Source organism: Benincasa hispida, chromosome 9 (genome assembly GCF_027475165.1).
Source record: "Benincasa hispida cultivar pf3 chromosome 9, pf3_genome.v1.1, whole genome shotgun sequence".
Lineage (NCBI taxonomy): Eukaryota > Viridiplantae > Streptophyta > Magnoliopsida > Cucurbitales > Cucurbitaceae > Benincasa > Benincasa hispida.
Genome location: NC_143486.1, coordinates 88,182,258 through 88,198,704, shown reverse-complemented (window position 1 = coordinate 88,198,704; position 16,447 = coordinate 88,182,258). Strand labels below are relative to the sequence as shown.

The window sequence follows — 16,447 nt, the reverse complement described above, 5'->3', positions numbered from 1 at the left end:
TGGTAGGGGAAGTATCTGCGAAGTTAGCACAATTGTCGGTACAACCAAGTTTAAGGTAGAGGATCATTATTGCTCAACGCAGTGATCCATACTTAGTTGAAGTAGCACAGCAGGTGAAGACGGGATAGGGTGGTGAGTTCTCCTTGTCAGCAGATAATGGTTTTACTTTTCGAAGATGTTTATGTGTTCCAGCAGATAGTGGCCTCAAGAATGATCTGTTATGGGAAGCTCATAACTCCCCATTTTCAATACATTCTGGCAGTACCAAAATGTACCAGGACCTAAAACATTGCTACTGGTGGAATAACATAAAAGTGGAGATAGCAGAGTTTGTCAGTAGTGCTTGGTGTGTCGGTAGGTAAAGGCCCCAAGGGAAAAGCCAGCAGGTTTGTTGCAACCTTTGAGCATACCGGAATGGAAGTGGGAGCATGTCTCGATGGACTTCATTGTAGATTTGTTGCAAACGGTGAAGGGTTTTACAATAATTTGGGTTATAATGGATAGACTTACCAAGCTGGCACATTTTATTCCAGGGAAGTCTACATATCTATTGAGTAGATGGGCCCAGTTGTATATGAAAGAAGTGGTAAGATTGCACGGGGTATCAATGTCCATCATGTCTGATAGAGACACTCATTTTACCTCCAGCTTTTGGAAGAGCCTTCAAGCAGCATTGGGTACACGTTTGGATTTCAGTACGGCTTTTCACACACAAACTGACGGTCAAACTGAGCGTTCGAACCAGACTCTGGAGGATATGTTACGTGCTTGTGCACTAAAGTTTGCAGGAAGTTGGGACTCTCACCTGCATTTGATAGAGTTTGCCTATAATAATAGTTATCAGGTAACCACTGGTATGTCACCATTTGAGGCCCTTTATGGGAAGTGTTGTAGGTCACCCGTATGCTGGGATGAGGTTGGTGAGCGAAAATTACTAGGACCTGAGTTAGTACAAACCACGAATGAGGCAATACAGAAGATTAGGGCCCGAATGTTGACGGCTCAAAGTAGGCAAAAGAGTTATGCTAACGTTAGGTGTAAGAACCTGGAGTTTGAGGTAGGTGGAAAGGTGTTTCTGAAAGTGGCACCTATGAAAGGAGTGTTGAGGTTTGGCAAAAGGGGTAAGTTGAACCCTCGTTTCATCGGGCCATTTGAGATCTTGGAACGGGTTGGCCCCGTAGCATATCAACTGGCCTTGCCCCCATCTCTTTCTGCAGTTCACAATGTTTTTCATGTTTCCATGTTGAGGAAGTACGTAGCAGACTCATCTCATGTTGTGGATTATGAACCTTTGCATTTAAATGAGAACCTGAGCTACGAAGAAGAGCCCATTCGAATCCTAGCCAGGGAAGTGAAAGTTTTGCGCAGTAAGAAGATAGCTTTGGTGAAGGTTCTTTGGCGAAATCACCAGTTCGAGGAAGCAACGTGGGAGTGCAAGGATGACATGAGGATGCATTATCCGGAGCTTTTTCAGGATTAGAACTTTCAAGGACGAAAGTTTTTTAAGGGGGTAGAATGTAACATCCTGATTTTTATTTTGTAATTAAGTTTTTTTTTATTGGCTACTTGGATAAATTATATGAGATTTATGTTTTTTTTTACCAAGCTAAAATATGATTTAATTGTTTGGAATTAATTGAGTTTTATTTTGGCTTGTATTTTGGGAGATTTGGTTATCTATGTAGATAATTAAATGTGTATTTTAGATTTTTTTTTTGGAAAGGAAAATATATATATAAGTATATATATATATATTGGGAGATAATTAAGGAGTTTGTTTTTTTAAGGGAAATGAAGAGTTTAATTTGGTTATATATATATTTGTGGAAAGGGTTAAAGGAATGAAAAAAAAAAAAGAAGAAGAAAAAAAGTCAATTAAATTTACTTTTCTCTTTCTCTCCTCAACCCGCACGCACGTTTTTTCCTTCTCTTCTTCCTGCCCTAGCCGCCACCCTCACCTTGCCGTTCCGTCGACGCCGCGAGTAGCATTGCCAGCCTCACCTTGCCGTTCCGTCGACACCGCGAGCAGCACTGCCAGCCTCACCTTGTCGTTCCGTCAACGCCGCGAGCAGCGCCATCAGCCTCGTCGTTCCATCGACACCGCGAGCAGCGCCACTAGCCTCACCTTGTCGTTTCGTTTCCACCGCAAGCACCACTGTCTCGCTGCTGCGCCAGTCGATCGCCGCTCTCCTCGTCGACGTCAGCCCCGCCGTCCAGTTTTGCTTCTGCCACCATTCACCCGCCACTGCCTTTTTGAGATTAGGTAAGATTGATTGTTTTGGGCAAGGTTTGGTGTTGAGTCTTTTTTTAAAGTGCCTCTTGATGTTGGAAACGATTTTAGTGTTACCCATTGTGTCGACTTTCAGGATTTGGATTTCGAGGCGTTGCTAACAAAGAAATGACCATTCTCTTCATCGAAGCGTTTCAGTTTTGGTAAGTTTTGTGTAAACTGGTTGGTCATTCTTTTGGATTGAGAGTAATAGTGGAAAAAAAATAAGTTTTGTATAAGTGTTTCTTTTGGATTGTGTAAACAATTGAAAATCCTTCCTTTTCTAAAGACTCTTGAAAACAAAATCTTTTCAAAACCTTCCTGAAACAAATGTTCTAATTCTTTTTTTTTTTTTTGGTAAAAAATACTTTTTTAAAAAATTTGGGAGATTGTAGAAACTCTTTTTCCCAAAGATTTGTCTTAAAAGATCAAAACTCTTTATGAAAGGAAAAATTTCCAAGCTTTTTTTTTTTACTTCTTTTTATTTATTTATTTTTATTTTTTTTTTTAATTGCAACATCAAGGATGTTTACAACAAGAAAATCATGAAATAATTAAATGAAAATAATGCATGTGATATAAACAAACTTATTTTCCCCAAAATTTAAATTTTGGAAAATCATTGATTGACCCCTAAAATATATGATAGTGTAGATTTTGACCCTAACATTCCTAGAGTAAAACAGTCCTCAGGCCTTCCAACTACTTTCATAGTTAACTTGAGTGGAGATTTTCGTATGACTGCACGGAAACTAGATTCCACGAAGGTCACATTACTTAACCTCCAAATCTAATCCTATAAGGTATAGCCCGGGTAGAAGAGTGTGGAATGCATGACAATACTAGAGAGAAATAAATGCATTTTAATTACCTAAATAATTATAAATACAAAGTATAAACATGGAATAATAACTAAAATAAGATAACGTCACGAAGAATTTTACCAATAAAACAAAACTCAAAGAACAAACTCATGCATTCATGATTGTGAGGTTAAATTCTAATATATCCTAGAGGAATTATGGTCCCCAAGCGTTCCAACTGCTTTCGCCTGCATGGGATTCCATGAAGATCATACTACTTAACCTCTTAATCTAATCCTATAGTGTTCAGCCCAGAAAGGAGATTTGTGAATGTGTATGGAATGCATGTAAATGCATATAATGAGAATAATAAATAAATGTAATTACAAAAGTAAAAAAACATAAACAATTAAATGACAAACAAAATAGACCAACAAAAATTCATAAATAACACAAATAAAATATAACGGTTTTGACCCTCTAAAGATACTCCCCAATGGAATCCCCAAGTTGTCGCAACATCATTGCAACATGGAGCGGCTGACGTCCTTCTCTAAGGGTGAAAGATTGGAGTTGTCACCCACCATTCTGGGTATGATGGATCACCTATTTTAAAAGAAAAAATGTGGTCTACATAACCAAAGTTAGGTTCCGGGGTCATTGAGTATAAGGAAGGTGTTATTTTATTTTTGTTATTTGATTCACTTTATTAAACCTGATCTTTGTTTGAGAAAATATATTTTATTAAATATGAAAATTAAATAAAATACGACTAATGGAACAATTCCTCGTAGAGATATTCTTTACGATCAACTTAAGTTTCTCAACTTAGAGAGAGCTATTCATATAGTCAATTTTATTTTTAAAAAAATTATTAACAAAAATTATTTTACTTTAGGAATCCAATTTAAAGGATAAACATTTAATTAATAATTAAACGTCAAAATTTTATTTAAACAATGTCTCACTAAATTTTACTCTTACTTTAACAATAAAATAGAGTTTTGTTTTGTGAGAGGAAAAATGTCTATCAATTTATTATCATGCTAATATTTTAATTCTCTAATTAGAGAAAACGTTTACTTCAAAAATTTGAGACATTTGATAATCTCAGTTTCGTCATAGGATTAAACGACATTTAAAGAAATGTCTCGTGTGGTGCAAACCCTTCAAAAGAAGATTGAAATTCATGTTGTAAATCAAGGTTAAAACCAATTGAAGTTTTATGGAAACTTCCCAATTGAAATTAAAATTGAATTTAACCATTCATAAGATTAAAATTGTTTTTAGAAATTTCAAATTGAAATTATTTCAAATTCATTTAAATCCAATTGAATTTTATTCAGAGAATTCAAATTAAATCAAATTTGAAATATTTTGGAAACTATTGAATGAAATTGAAATTTGATTTTTGAAATTTAAATTAAAATCAAGTTAAAATTCATTTATGAAAAATATAGATTAAAATGAGATTAAAAATGTTTTTAGAAATTCCAAAAAGGTTTTTAGAAATTCATTTATGAAAAATATAGATTAAAATGAGATCGAGAGAGAACAAAACGTGAATCATTTTTATGGTTTTTTTAAAAGGAATTCTTCTGAGCTTTGGTTGCTTTAACACAAGAAAGGAATGAGTTCGAGTTATATTTAAACTTTTTATAATTAATTAATCATAATTCAAATCATTCTCGAATTTCAAATTATACTTTTTTTTTTATAAAAAAAACTTTCTTGGTTCCAAACATAAGGTATGTATGTGTTTCTCGTACTAGTTGAATTATATTCAATTTAATTGTGTTTACCTTGTTGTAATTAGTTCCTAACATGCATGATGCACGTGAAATTTGTAGCTTAGTTTAGTATTTAGAGAAAAAAATGTTTTAAAACAATTGTAATTAATATATCAAATAGTGTTGTACATTGTCTGACCTTAATAATGTAATTATTTGAAGAAAAAAGATAAACAATAATTTGTGAAGTCTTTTAACCTTTCTATTATACTGATTTTCTATTTTCGAAACAAAAAATTTGAAGGCATTAAAAGCATCATTTTTGTTTTTCAACAAGTATACAAAAGTAAAATCAGAACCGTCGTCAATAAAGGTAATGAAATATCTTTTACGGTTCCTAGTTAAGATGTCATCAAATTCACAAACATTAGAGGCTCAGAATTCCTAAGTATAGATTTATGCGGAGTTTTAGTAATTTTAGCCTGACTACAATACTCGCATTTGTCAAAATCATTCGTGAATAACTTAAGTATCATTTACAGCCTAATCATGTTACTAATTAAATTCTTATTCACATGATAGAGTCTAGCATGCCAAATATTCATAAAACATAGCATCAACTTTCGTGGAATGGTAATCTCCCAACAAAGTATTTTTATCCTTAATTTCAGTATAAGTTTTAAATAGACTAAGGTAGTGACAGACATGGCGCATAGCACCAGTGTCTATCTACCACCCTTCACAACCACCGATCACATTTACTTCTGTGATCATGGCGACTAACGGTTCTTTTATCAAGTTCACCTGACCAAAAGGACGATGTCTGTTCCTACAGTTTCTAGTCATGTGCCCATGTTTGGTCATGTTTTACCACGGCAGAGTGGATTTCCCAGGTAGTATGTTCACCTCCTCCTCTGGTCCTACTTTCAAGCTTCCTTTTCCAATGTACTTTCAAGCTTCCTTTTCCAATGTGGTGTTCAGCCTTTCGAAAGATACAATTTGATATTCAAAATTTAAAGGTCCCAGGGAGAATCCCAGTTCGAAAATTTGGTATTCGATTCAACAGAAGCCATCGTGCGCTGTTCGGAGCTGGTCGCTTCTGCTGACATTCGCAGATCTTCCCGGCACGCGTGTGGTGCTCGACTGGTAGTGCTGCAAGGACACCGGAGTGTTGCGTTCGTCCACTTCATAGTGGGTCATCACCGTTGGAAGTCGCGTCTGTGATTGTTGGTGGGTTCTGACTGCAAGAGCTTGCCGTCGAGGACTGCTAGAGCGTCAGATCTTCCAGAAAATGAACCTGCCAGATTTGTTTGCCTTTCGCCGGAAACTGCTCATTCCTCATGACTTGAGCTCACCTTCTTCCTCCTAATCTATGCTCTCCTATTTTTTCCCTTCTATCTCCTTATGTCCATACTTATAGTAAACACGTACAATGAAAAATAGCTTATAGTTTTAATTTCTATAATTTTTTTTTTTAAAGTAAAGCATTAAACCATTTTTTCCATTTAGGAAATTATAATTTTGACATTTATTTAAATATTTGTTGTCTAAAAAAACCATATTTTTTTATTGTTTCCTAAAATGAATCTTCTTTTTTATCTTATTAAAAAAAGTTTGTTTGCTACTTTAAAACTTTTCATAAATCCTCAAAGTATTTTAAATTGTTTATGATTTTATAGGACCATAACAATTTTTTAATACCAGCTATAATTATCAAGTAACACAATGCACCTAAAAGTTAATAAAATTATAAAGTTATCTAGTTTTGGTAATTTAAAGAGAATTTAAAAAGTTGCCTAACAAAATCACTTATAAATATATCAAAGATTTAAACAAAAATATCAATGTTTAATCTAAAACACGAACAATAATCTAAAACACGAACAATCTTATAAAAATCTACATTTTCCATAAATAAAAACCAATCAAATCAAAATCTCAACCTAAATCACTTTTTAAGCAAACTTCATTCTCCATCATTAACTTATCATTTACTTCTCTATAACCCATCAAATCAAAATCTCAGCCTAATCTAATCTTTAGAACATGAAAAATCAAAGTTTTCTTTTTTAAGCAAACTTCATTCTCCATCATAAGAATTGCAAGCACCTTCCACTATCAAAATAATGAAAAAACAAAAATTGCAACGAAATAAGTTAAATGACCACTAACTTCTTAGAGACATTGTTTTTGGGATTCAACGACTTTTAATGGAAGAAATCATAGTGAAACAAACTAATTTCATGAAACTTCACATTCATAAAAAGTTGTCATTGTGTTGAAACTTCCTTTATACTTGAAAGGTTTTTAATGAAGGGGTATGAGACTAATTAGAGTATGTCTAGCAAGACCACTTATAAATATATAAAAGATTTAAACAAAAATATCAATATTTAATCAAATCAAAATCCCATTAATCTTTAGAACACAATTTGAGGTGATTTGTTCACCATTTACTTCTCAAAAAAAAAAAAAAGAAAAAGAAAAAAACCAAATTGAAGATCCTCAATTCAAACAAATTCTGCCAATTTAAAAAAAAAAAAAATCAAAGTTTTCCTTTTTAAGCAAACTCCATCATTTACTTCAATAAAATTTGACCACTTCTCATAAGAATTGCAAACACACCTTTGACTATCAAAATACCTTGGAATGAATATGAAAAAACCAAACTAAAAAGTTAAACGACCTTTCAGAAATCTTGAACATTATTTTTAGGATCCAAAGACTTTTAAGGGAGAAATCATAAGGAAACAAACTAATTTCATGAAATTCTCATCTCATTCATATAAAGTTATCTTTATGTTGACACTTCCTTTATACTTGAAAGGTTTTAAAACGAAGGGGTATGAGATTAGTAGAAAAAAGAGCAATTTTACGTGAAGAGAAAAAAATAAAATTAAAGGAAAAGGGTAAAATGGGAATTTTAAAAGAAAATAAGGACAAAATGGAGAGTTAAAAATTCTCCCGATTTTACCCTTTTGATATAGTAGGGATAGAGATGGTTAGGTCCAATATTAGATTAAAAATTAGTAGAAGTTTGAGAAAATCGGGAGTGGAAGTGGAGAATGAGGGAAGGAGAGGAAGAATATCGTTGGAGTGAAGAAAAGAGAAAAACTAAATAAAAATAGTAAATAATAATAAGGAATAACAATAAATAACTAAATAAATGAGGAAAAAAAAAACCTGATTGATTATGAAAAGATGAATAAAAAAATAAAAATAGGAAATAAAAAATAAATATAAACCACTAATAATAATAAGAATACGATTAATAAAACAAATAGAAATAAACCAATAATAATGAGAAGAAAAAAGATGCTAATAAACAAAATAAGTAAATAGAACTAAATAAACCAAACCTAAGCAATAAATAAATAAAATAAAAATAAAAATAAAGTTAAGAACAAATTGAATTAGATTAAAATAAATGACGTGGATAGATAAATAAAATAAAATAATAAGTAAATTGAAAGAAAATAAATAAACAATATGCCAACCAAATACGGTGCCTAAGGCAATGAGGAGAGAATCTTTCTCTTCCTTTTTTGCCCCTGAAATTTTTGAGAATTTCTATTTTACCCTCCCAACCTTTCATAGTATTTGTAAAAATTTCTTAAACGAACAATTCCCCAAGAAAAAGGATATCACACCTTTTTGGCTTGATGCATCACTTCGATAATAATTAAATTTTATGTAGGCATATCCTTTCACATTATACTACGAATTTTATAAACATATCCATTCACATTGTAACTACCAATTTTTCATAGTATAAATAAAAACTTTTTTGTTATTCTTTATCCCTATTTCAATTTTCAAAATGTCCTATGATAGAAAGAAATTTAAAATGATATTATTGAAAAGTTTTCATTCTCCCTTTCAAGATGGTCGCAAAAAGTGTAACAAAAAAAAAATCCAACTAGTAAAAAGGAAAAAAAAATACATTTTTCTTATCGGTCACCAAATCAGATAAAAAAAACAAATGCATATGTCAAAATAAATTTATATTTTAGTAATTAAATAGCCTACATTCCTACGTATTTTTTTATCCAATGGGACACAATCATTTGGGTTGATATTGTTTCTCATGATTTACATATAAAAATAAAAGAAATGTTGGTGAATACACATAAATTATCAAATTTCATAACGTTTATGTCTTTAAAAGAAATGTTGAAAATCCATAAACTCATTATGGATAAAAAGGTACTCTATCTATCATTTTTCTTTATTTTTTAATGGAGTGTGTTAAAATGTGTTTGTTTTCTAACATGATTGGTTATAAATATTAATTTTTATGTAGATATAAGATATAAATAATATTTAAAGTATTAGGATATGATGACATTTATTAAAATACTCTAACATTTTCCATTGTCTACTTGAGTTGCTCCAATTGTGTTAATTTACAAGCTTTATAAATTTCTAAAATCATTCTATATTTTGTTCGTTGATGAAATTTTTAGTAGATGTGTTTTATTATCTACACATAAATTATTGTTTTATGTTGTGTATTTCAAATATTGATTAGATTTTATATGCTAAAATTATGCCAAGAAAAAAAGGAAACGAAATTTTGTGGTTGAAGGTATTTTTACCAACCATTTTGATATTGTGCTATATTTAAAATGGAAAATATATACTTCATCTACAAATTTTAAAAGTAAAACCTCAAACAATTTTTCTCTCCACAAATCTCATTATTATAATTTTATCACTTATGTACTATTTAAAATATTTCATTTAAAAAAACTCTCAGCAATTTTTTTTTTATTTGATTTAGAAAAAAGCTAATAATTATTATTTTAATGTAATTTATAAATCTCAAATAGCATACACTTTTCTAAGAAGGTAAAAACACCAAAAAAATAAATATAATTAAATTATTATCTTACTTCATTAACTTGAGAAAAGTAAAGCTCACTGACATGCCTTGTATTAAATTAACAAAAAAGGAGAAAGATGAAATTTGCGCTTTTTAAAATTAAGAAGATTTAATCAATTTTACTTCTTCCTAATTTTCTCCTTTCTCCATATCTCCTCCTATCCCCTAAATTTCTCGCCCTCCCTTCATATCTCTCTTTTCTATTTTTTTCATATTTAAATCTATTAAATAGAGATCATAATCTATGAAATCTCTAATTGAGAAAATGTACATACACTTGACTTCCAGTTCTTCTTTTATCCTACGTTTTTCCATCTAATGCAAAATAAAGAAAATGAGTCGATAAAAGTTTTAGAAAATAATAAATTAATTAAATAGACCAAATAAGCATGTAGCCCTAATTTTAATAAAATAATATATTTTAAAAAACAATAAGCCCCTAAATCAAATAAACACTTCCATCTTTCGTGAGATTGATAGACACATAGGGAAAAACCTGCAAAAACTTATTAAAACTATTTTGTAGGAGTTGTGGATTGCATCTCCAAATCTGTGGTACCGATAAATAATAATCCTCTCAATCAAATGTCTTCAAATAAAAAAATTCATAATAAAAAAACAAACAAACATCATTAATTAACTATATGAATTATTTTCATTCATGACCAATTTTAAAAGTCCCAATTTTAGAAACCATTTATTTTAAGTTTAATCATCTAAATTTATTGATAAAAAGTAGCAACAAAGAAAAAAAAATCTCCAACAGTAACAAAAGAAAAAAACTATTCACTGAATAAAAAAACTGTTAGACAACATGATGTGGCTTGTAAAAAATATTCATGCCGCCAATATTACTATTCTAACAATCACTACCACACCACAAAAGTTTCTTTTAAAAGATTGTTGGTCTAGCATTGAGAGATATTTTGAAGATAACCAATTTTAGAAAACATTCATTTTAAGTTTGAACATTTGAATTTATTGGCAAAAGGAAACTATCCAAAAATTCCTTCCTGAAAAACGCTTTTTGAGAGATATTTGGAAGACAATATAAATTTCGGTTACTTTCTCAAGTAATCTTCTATTTATAACTCTTCATTATATTGTTAGGATTTATTTCCTTTTATGATGAGGTGTCTTCCAAAAAATGTGGTTTTAGAACGTATAATAATTCTCCATTATATCGTTAAGATTTGCATCTTTTTATGGATGAGATGTTTTTTCAAGAACGTGGTTTTAGAAAGTATAAAGATAGAATAGGCATTTTGAAAAAAGTAAGGACAAAAAGAAAAGATAAAAATTCTCCCTTTTTAGCCCCATTTATATATGATATAGATAATAAAAACAACTATATGTGTTTTTTTTATATATATAGAAGAGTCCATATCTTTTCGTTTTGTGGTTGTTTCTCTCTTTTTTTTTTTTTTTTTTTTTTTTTCATTTTAGACCTTTCCAATAAATATAGTAAATTATTGTATTTTTTTTCTTCAATATTAATAAATTTAATAGTTAATTCAGCACACTTTTGAATCAATTTTATAAAATATTTTTTCTTTACAAATCACTCTACTTCAAGATGTGTGTGATACTTTATGATGTTGCGATAAGTATATTTTGTGAGGACAAAAGTTATATAAAAACCTATTTGGTAAAGAAACTTTGCAAAACTTAGCACTGCATTTGATAGTTTTGAAAAGAAATTGAAATGTACACAACATGAGGTTGTACTTTATTACTAATCTTAATTTTCTTCTAAATATAATTACATACTTCATGCACCATTCAATTTATATATACATCTATAAGTCACATTTTTAAAATATAAAATGCAAAAAGAAATATAGAGAAAATAGAAACAAATGTGACTAATGTGAACAAATAAGATCAAATAATAAGTTATCTAATTTTGTCTATTTTTCCTATCAATTTTATTTTACAAATTTAATTTCAATTACATCACATGTATTTTAATTTTATTCATCTCAAATCTACTTTATAATATTTTTCTCTTTCTTTACTTTTATCCATGTCAAATATTTAAATTTTAATCTCAATTACAAGTATATTCATTCAAAAATCTTATTTTTCTATTAATAATCGTGTCTCCAAATTTTCTATCACAATTTTATTATTATATTTTAATTTGAATGAAGAAGAAATAGATATATTTGATTTTCACAATTTTAGTCTCTGTTTTAAAATGTACAATCATTATCAAATCATAGTGGTTATACAAATTAGATTGTTTTTGTTATTTTCACCTTTCAATTTTATTGAACCATGATTCAAAATTATTTCATTTCTAAATTAAAATAAAATTTTTGAAAAAATAAGAATTACATGATATAATTTTTAATAAATATATTGTTCAATAAACAATAAATATATATGTTTTGTTACTTTCTTTTTCTATTTCATTTTATGGTAATTATTACTTATTGGACTCAAAAGAAAATAAATTCTCGATTAAAATCTAAATTTTATCATAAAAAAATCTGTAAAATATTATAATTTTTTTTATGTCTCTAACCAGTATATCTAAAAGGATTTAAATGAGAATTTTTATTTTGTATTTTTATGGGCTAACAAGAGAAATAACAAATTTTAACTTCTCATTCTTAAAAATAGTAAATTAATATTTCATTCATAAAAATGACAAAACGAAATAAAAATAAATACAAATTTGTAAAAGTCTAAACTATTTTGCCATACAAATGTGATTGCAATGACTTATAAGAAATATTCGTAATTACACGGTAATTAAAATAAACATTTAGAGACTGTCGATGTCTATCTTGGTTAGGCTCTGAGCATTGTACCGGTATCTTCTCCAACCAAGTGACCGTCATTTTTCTCTTCGAAATTGGCTCATCCACCAACAGTGGTGACACCTCCGACTTCAATTCTATCTTCATCCCTTGCTCCATCAGACCTGACTCTCTCTCCTTCCACCAAAACTTCACCACTAGCTTCAACTTTGGCTCTTTCTCTACTGGTTTCATTTATTGCTCCTTTGGAGTCACTAGTGATCTCTCCAATTCCATAAATAGAATGGTGTTGTGGTAAATAGAATCGTGTCTTTGAATCTATCATCGTAGCCATAAATTCCTCCAATTCTTCCACTCTGCTATTTTAAAAGTGATTAATCTGTCTTCACTCTTCACTCTACTATTTTAAGGAAATCGTCAGCACAAAGAAGGAGATGGGGGAGGTGTGCAGTGTTGTTGGGTTAAAATAATTTAAGTATTTATAAAAAAAATTTAAAAAAATAATAATAACTCTTATATTCAAATCTAATATTTGATGGTATAATTTTTTTTAAACCAATTAAAATATCAAAATGCAAAAACATAAAATAAATTGAAAAAGATTGAAAAAATAAAAACAAATAAATAAAATGATATTTGAAAAAATATTGGGTTAGTTTTGATATTTGAGAAAAAAGATAAATGATTTTATGATTTAAAACAGAGATATTTTAGGAAAAATAAAGATCTATGAAAAAAGAAACGTGCAAAGGAAAAAATTAATTTGAGTCATAGAAGGTTTTATATATATATTGTAGTTCTAAACTTAAAAATAAATACACTCCAATTAAAAATCAATTAACCAAACCATGTAAATCACTCTTAAACTTACTTAAAATTATGTAACAATACTTTTTCTTTTTCTAGACTCAAAATATCAATTTAGAAAGTGAGGGCAGGACTAATAAAGACCAATTATGATGGGGTGTTTATGTCAATTGTGGATTTGATCGATTAAGTCAAACGTCCAAAGTAGACTCATTGTTAAAATTCGAAAAGTGTAGGGAGGTAATCGAGGAGAAAATCAACATTCATGCTACAAAATCTACAAATGGTAGAATCAGTTACCTTGTAACTGAAAATCCAGATGAGGGCATTTCAGGGTTAAAGAAAAGTGGGAACACATGAGTGAAAGTGTATTTACTATGAAATTTCTGTTTTACGATTGTTTCGGTAGAATCTTTAAAACAAAAAAAAATAATATGATTCAAAATTTTAAAATAATATTAATTAATAAAAATGGGATGTTTTCAAATATTTCAAGTTAAAAAAATTATAATAAAGATAATCATGAAACAATTTTAAAAACGTATGATTTAGTATATTAACTGAAAATGTAATACAAATTTAAAAAAGTTAGTTAGAAAAATTAATTAATATAAGATTTGAAAATTTAAAATAAGATAATCATAAAAACAATTTAAAAAACAGATCACTTAGTTAGAACTAAGAGAAAGTATAATATTCGAAGATAGAAGATCGTTGACATACAGATTTCAATTATTTTCAAACTAAATCACGAAATTTGTGTCAAATTTAATGGAATCAGCATTATAAATTTGATAAATTAATTACAGTTTAATTAAGAAAGATGTAGAATTAATTGTAGTGGAATTAAAAAGGTCGGGTGTATTTTAGTATAAACAAAAAATCAATCCATGTATTTCAAGAGAATGATGTGGTTTGCTATTTATCGGTATGATAGTGTAATTACTGTACTTGAATAACCCTATTTTTATTGTGAGAAACAAATGGGGCTTGGAGTTCAAATTTGTTTGGGCCTTTTAGAGCCCGATGTTAGCTCAGCTAAGTCAGATACATTGGTTTCATTACGATATATCTTGTTAACTTTTTTAAAAAAACAAATTATTATTCCCATCTTCTGGTTAGATGAATCGGGTCCATTTATCTTATCTAACTAATTTTTTCTATTTTATTTTTTAATTTAGCATCAACCAGAGTTCGGTATTAAAAAAAGAAAAGAATTGGTAATTATAGCATCAACCAGCTTTTTCAAAATAAAGTTCTCTAACAATTTGCAGATGCCCATATTTCACTTTCTCACTCTTAATTCATTTATATGGAAAAGGAAAAGCTTCCTATGTTTAAAAATCTAAAAGTGAAGTAAATTTTGGACCTAATTTTGAAATTAATGTATCAAATTATTAAAGACGAGAAGCGTTGAATTTGAAATGAGGGTGAGAAGCGTAAACAATTGGTAATTATAGATGTAGCATGTATTCACAACCATTCATAATTTTCATCATGTAAACTACTTCCTTCAAAATCTCGTCCTATGTGTTTATTCACTTGTTTGAAACAAATGTATTATCTATTTCTTTGTTTTTTTTTTTTAAGGAATTTATGATTTCAATTTTGTGTTAATTGAGCGATAAATATTTCCTGGATTTATCTTTTCAACTTCATGTTTAAAAAGTTATCCAACTTTCATTTCAATAACAAAGAACACCAAGAAGTCATTGAATTTTCAAAATTTTATTTCAAGTTCGATATTTTTTTTTAAAAAAAAAATTACTAATATATTATACATAAAATTGAGAGTTGATGTGCCTATATACAATGTTTAAACCGCCGATTTCGATGAAAATATCAAGGTCTTTAAAAAAATTTCAATGGAAATATCCATAAAATGTCGATTTCGATGAATATTTCTAAAAAATTTCATATATATATATAAACAAATAAACATTTTATGATTTTTAAACAAGTTAACAAATAAATATTTTATGATTTTTAAACAAGTTAACACGTCTATTATTCATATTATATTTATATTAATGATATTCTATTCCTTATTTCTTTTATGTATCATGGATTTTTCTATGATACAAATGGAAATATCAATTCAATTCTCATACGATATGAAACATATGGATATCAACGAAAATATCGACAACTCAATGGAAATTTAAAACATAAAATTCAATTATGTTGTTGTATTAAAAAAAAAAACCCTCATTCTTGAGAAAAGTAAGAAGAGAATATAAGAGTGAAGAAAGAAAGGTATGAATGTCAACTCAAAAGGTATGAATATCAACTCATTGTCCATCTATAAAAAAAATTAGGGTATGTTTGGAAGTGATAGTTGGAGTAATGATTTTTTTTTAAAAAAAAGAGAGATTTAAGTACAATTGGTTTTGTAAAATTGGTTTTGTAAAATTGGTTTTTAAACAATCAAATTTATGTTTAGTGCCAAACTCTTAAAAGTAATTTTCATATATAAAAATTGATTTTGAATTATTATGTTTGGTTCCAAAAATGACTTTAGAGTTACCCAATTAATCAAAATTGTATTTTCTGTTTGAGAAATTATTATTTAACTAAATAATTATGGTAATTTTATTATTAAATTTTATATGAATGGTTGAGATTTTGAGTTAACGTGAAAGTTTATAATAGATATTAAAGAAAATTCAAGACAAAATATAATTGTTGTTAAATTATCAATTTAATGACATGCAATGTCTGACATCTTTTGTTCTCATATTTAAAATTAAAAAAAAAAAATCCATAGATAGCTAACCAATAATATTTAACGAATTAGATAACCATTTTGAGATTGGTTTTGTAACGACCCGATGTTTTGAGTACTCTGATAAGGGTCGTTACTCATAATTACACACTTACATTCAAAACATTTTGACCATTGAGGAAAATAAATTTCATTAAAATAATAAAGACAGTTTTCCAAAATAAATAACAAATAAGTAAAACCTTTGTTCGGGACCCTAAAATAATGAAGAAGAAAAAACAACTTAAACAAATAAAATTTTGACCAACATTGAGTTTCAAATCAAAACTTTTAAATAGCTTGAAAACGTAAACTAAGCGGAAGCGATTTACATGTCCCATATGGCACGATCAAAGTCCCTCTTGTCACCCGTCGGTCCGTTCCTATCATTACCTGAAAAACATAAATTAAGAAAGGTTGA

The 16,447-nt window shown here is 28.7% G+C and overlaps 1 protein-coding gene across 1 annotated transcript; it reads left to right on the top strand.

Moving 5' to 3' along the window:
• Positions 1–842: 842 nt before the first annotated feature.
• On the top strand, positions 843–1,480 carry LOC150034158 (uncharacterized). Its single transcript, XM_090318321.1, has one exon. The coding sequence runs from the start codon at positions 857–859 to the stop codon at positions 1,478–1,480; it is 624 nt and encodes a 207-aa protein (XP_090174447.1). The 5' UTR covers positions 843–856.
• The last annotated feature ends 14,967 nt before the right edge of the window (positions 1,481–16,447 follow it).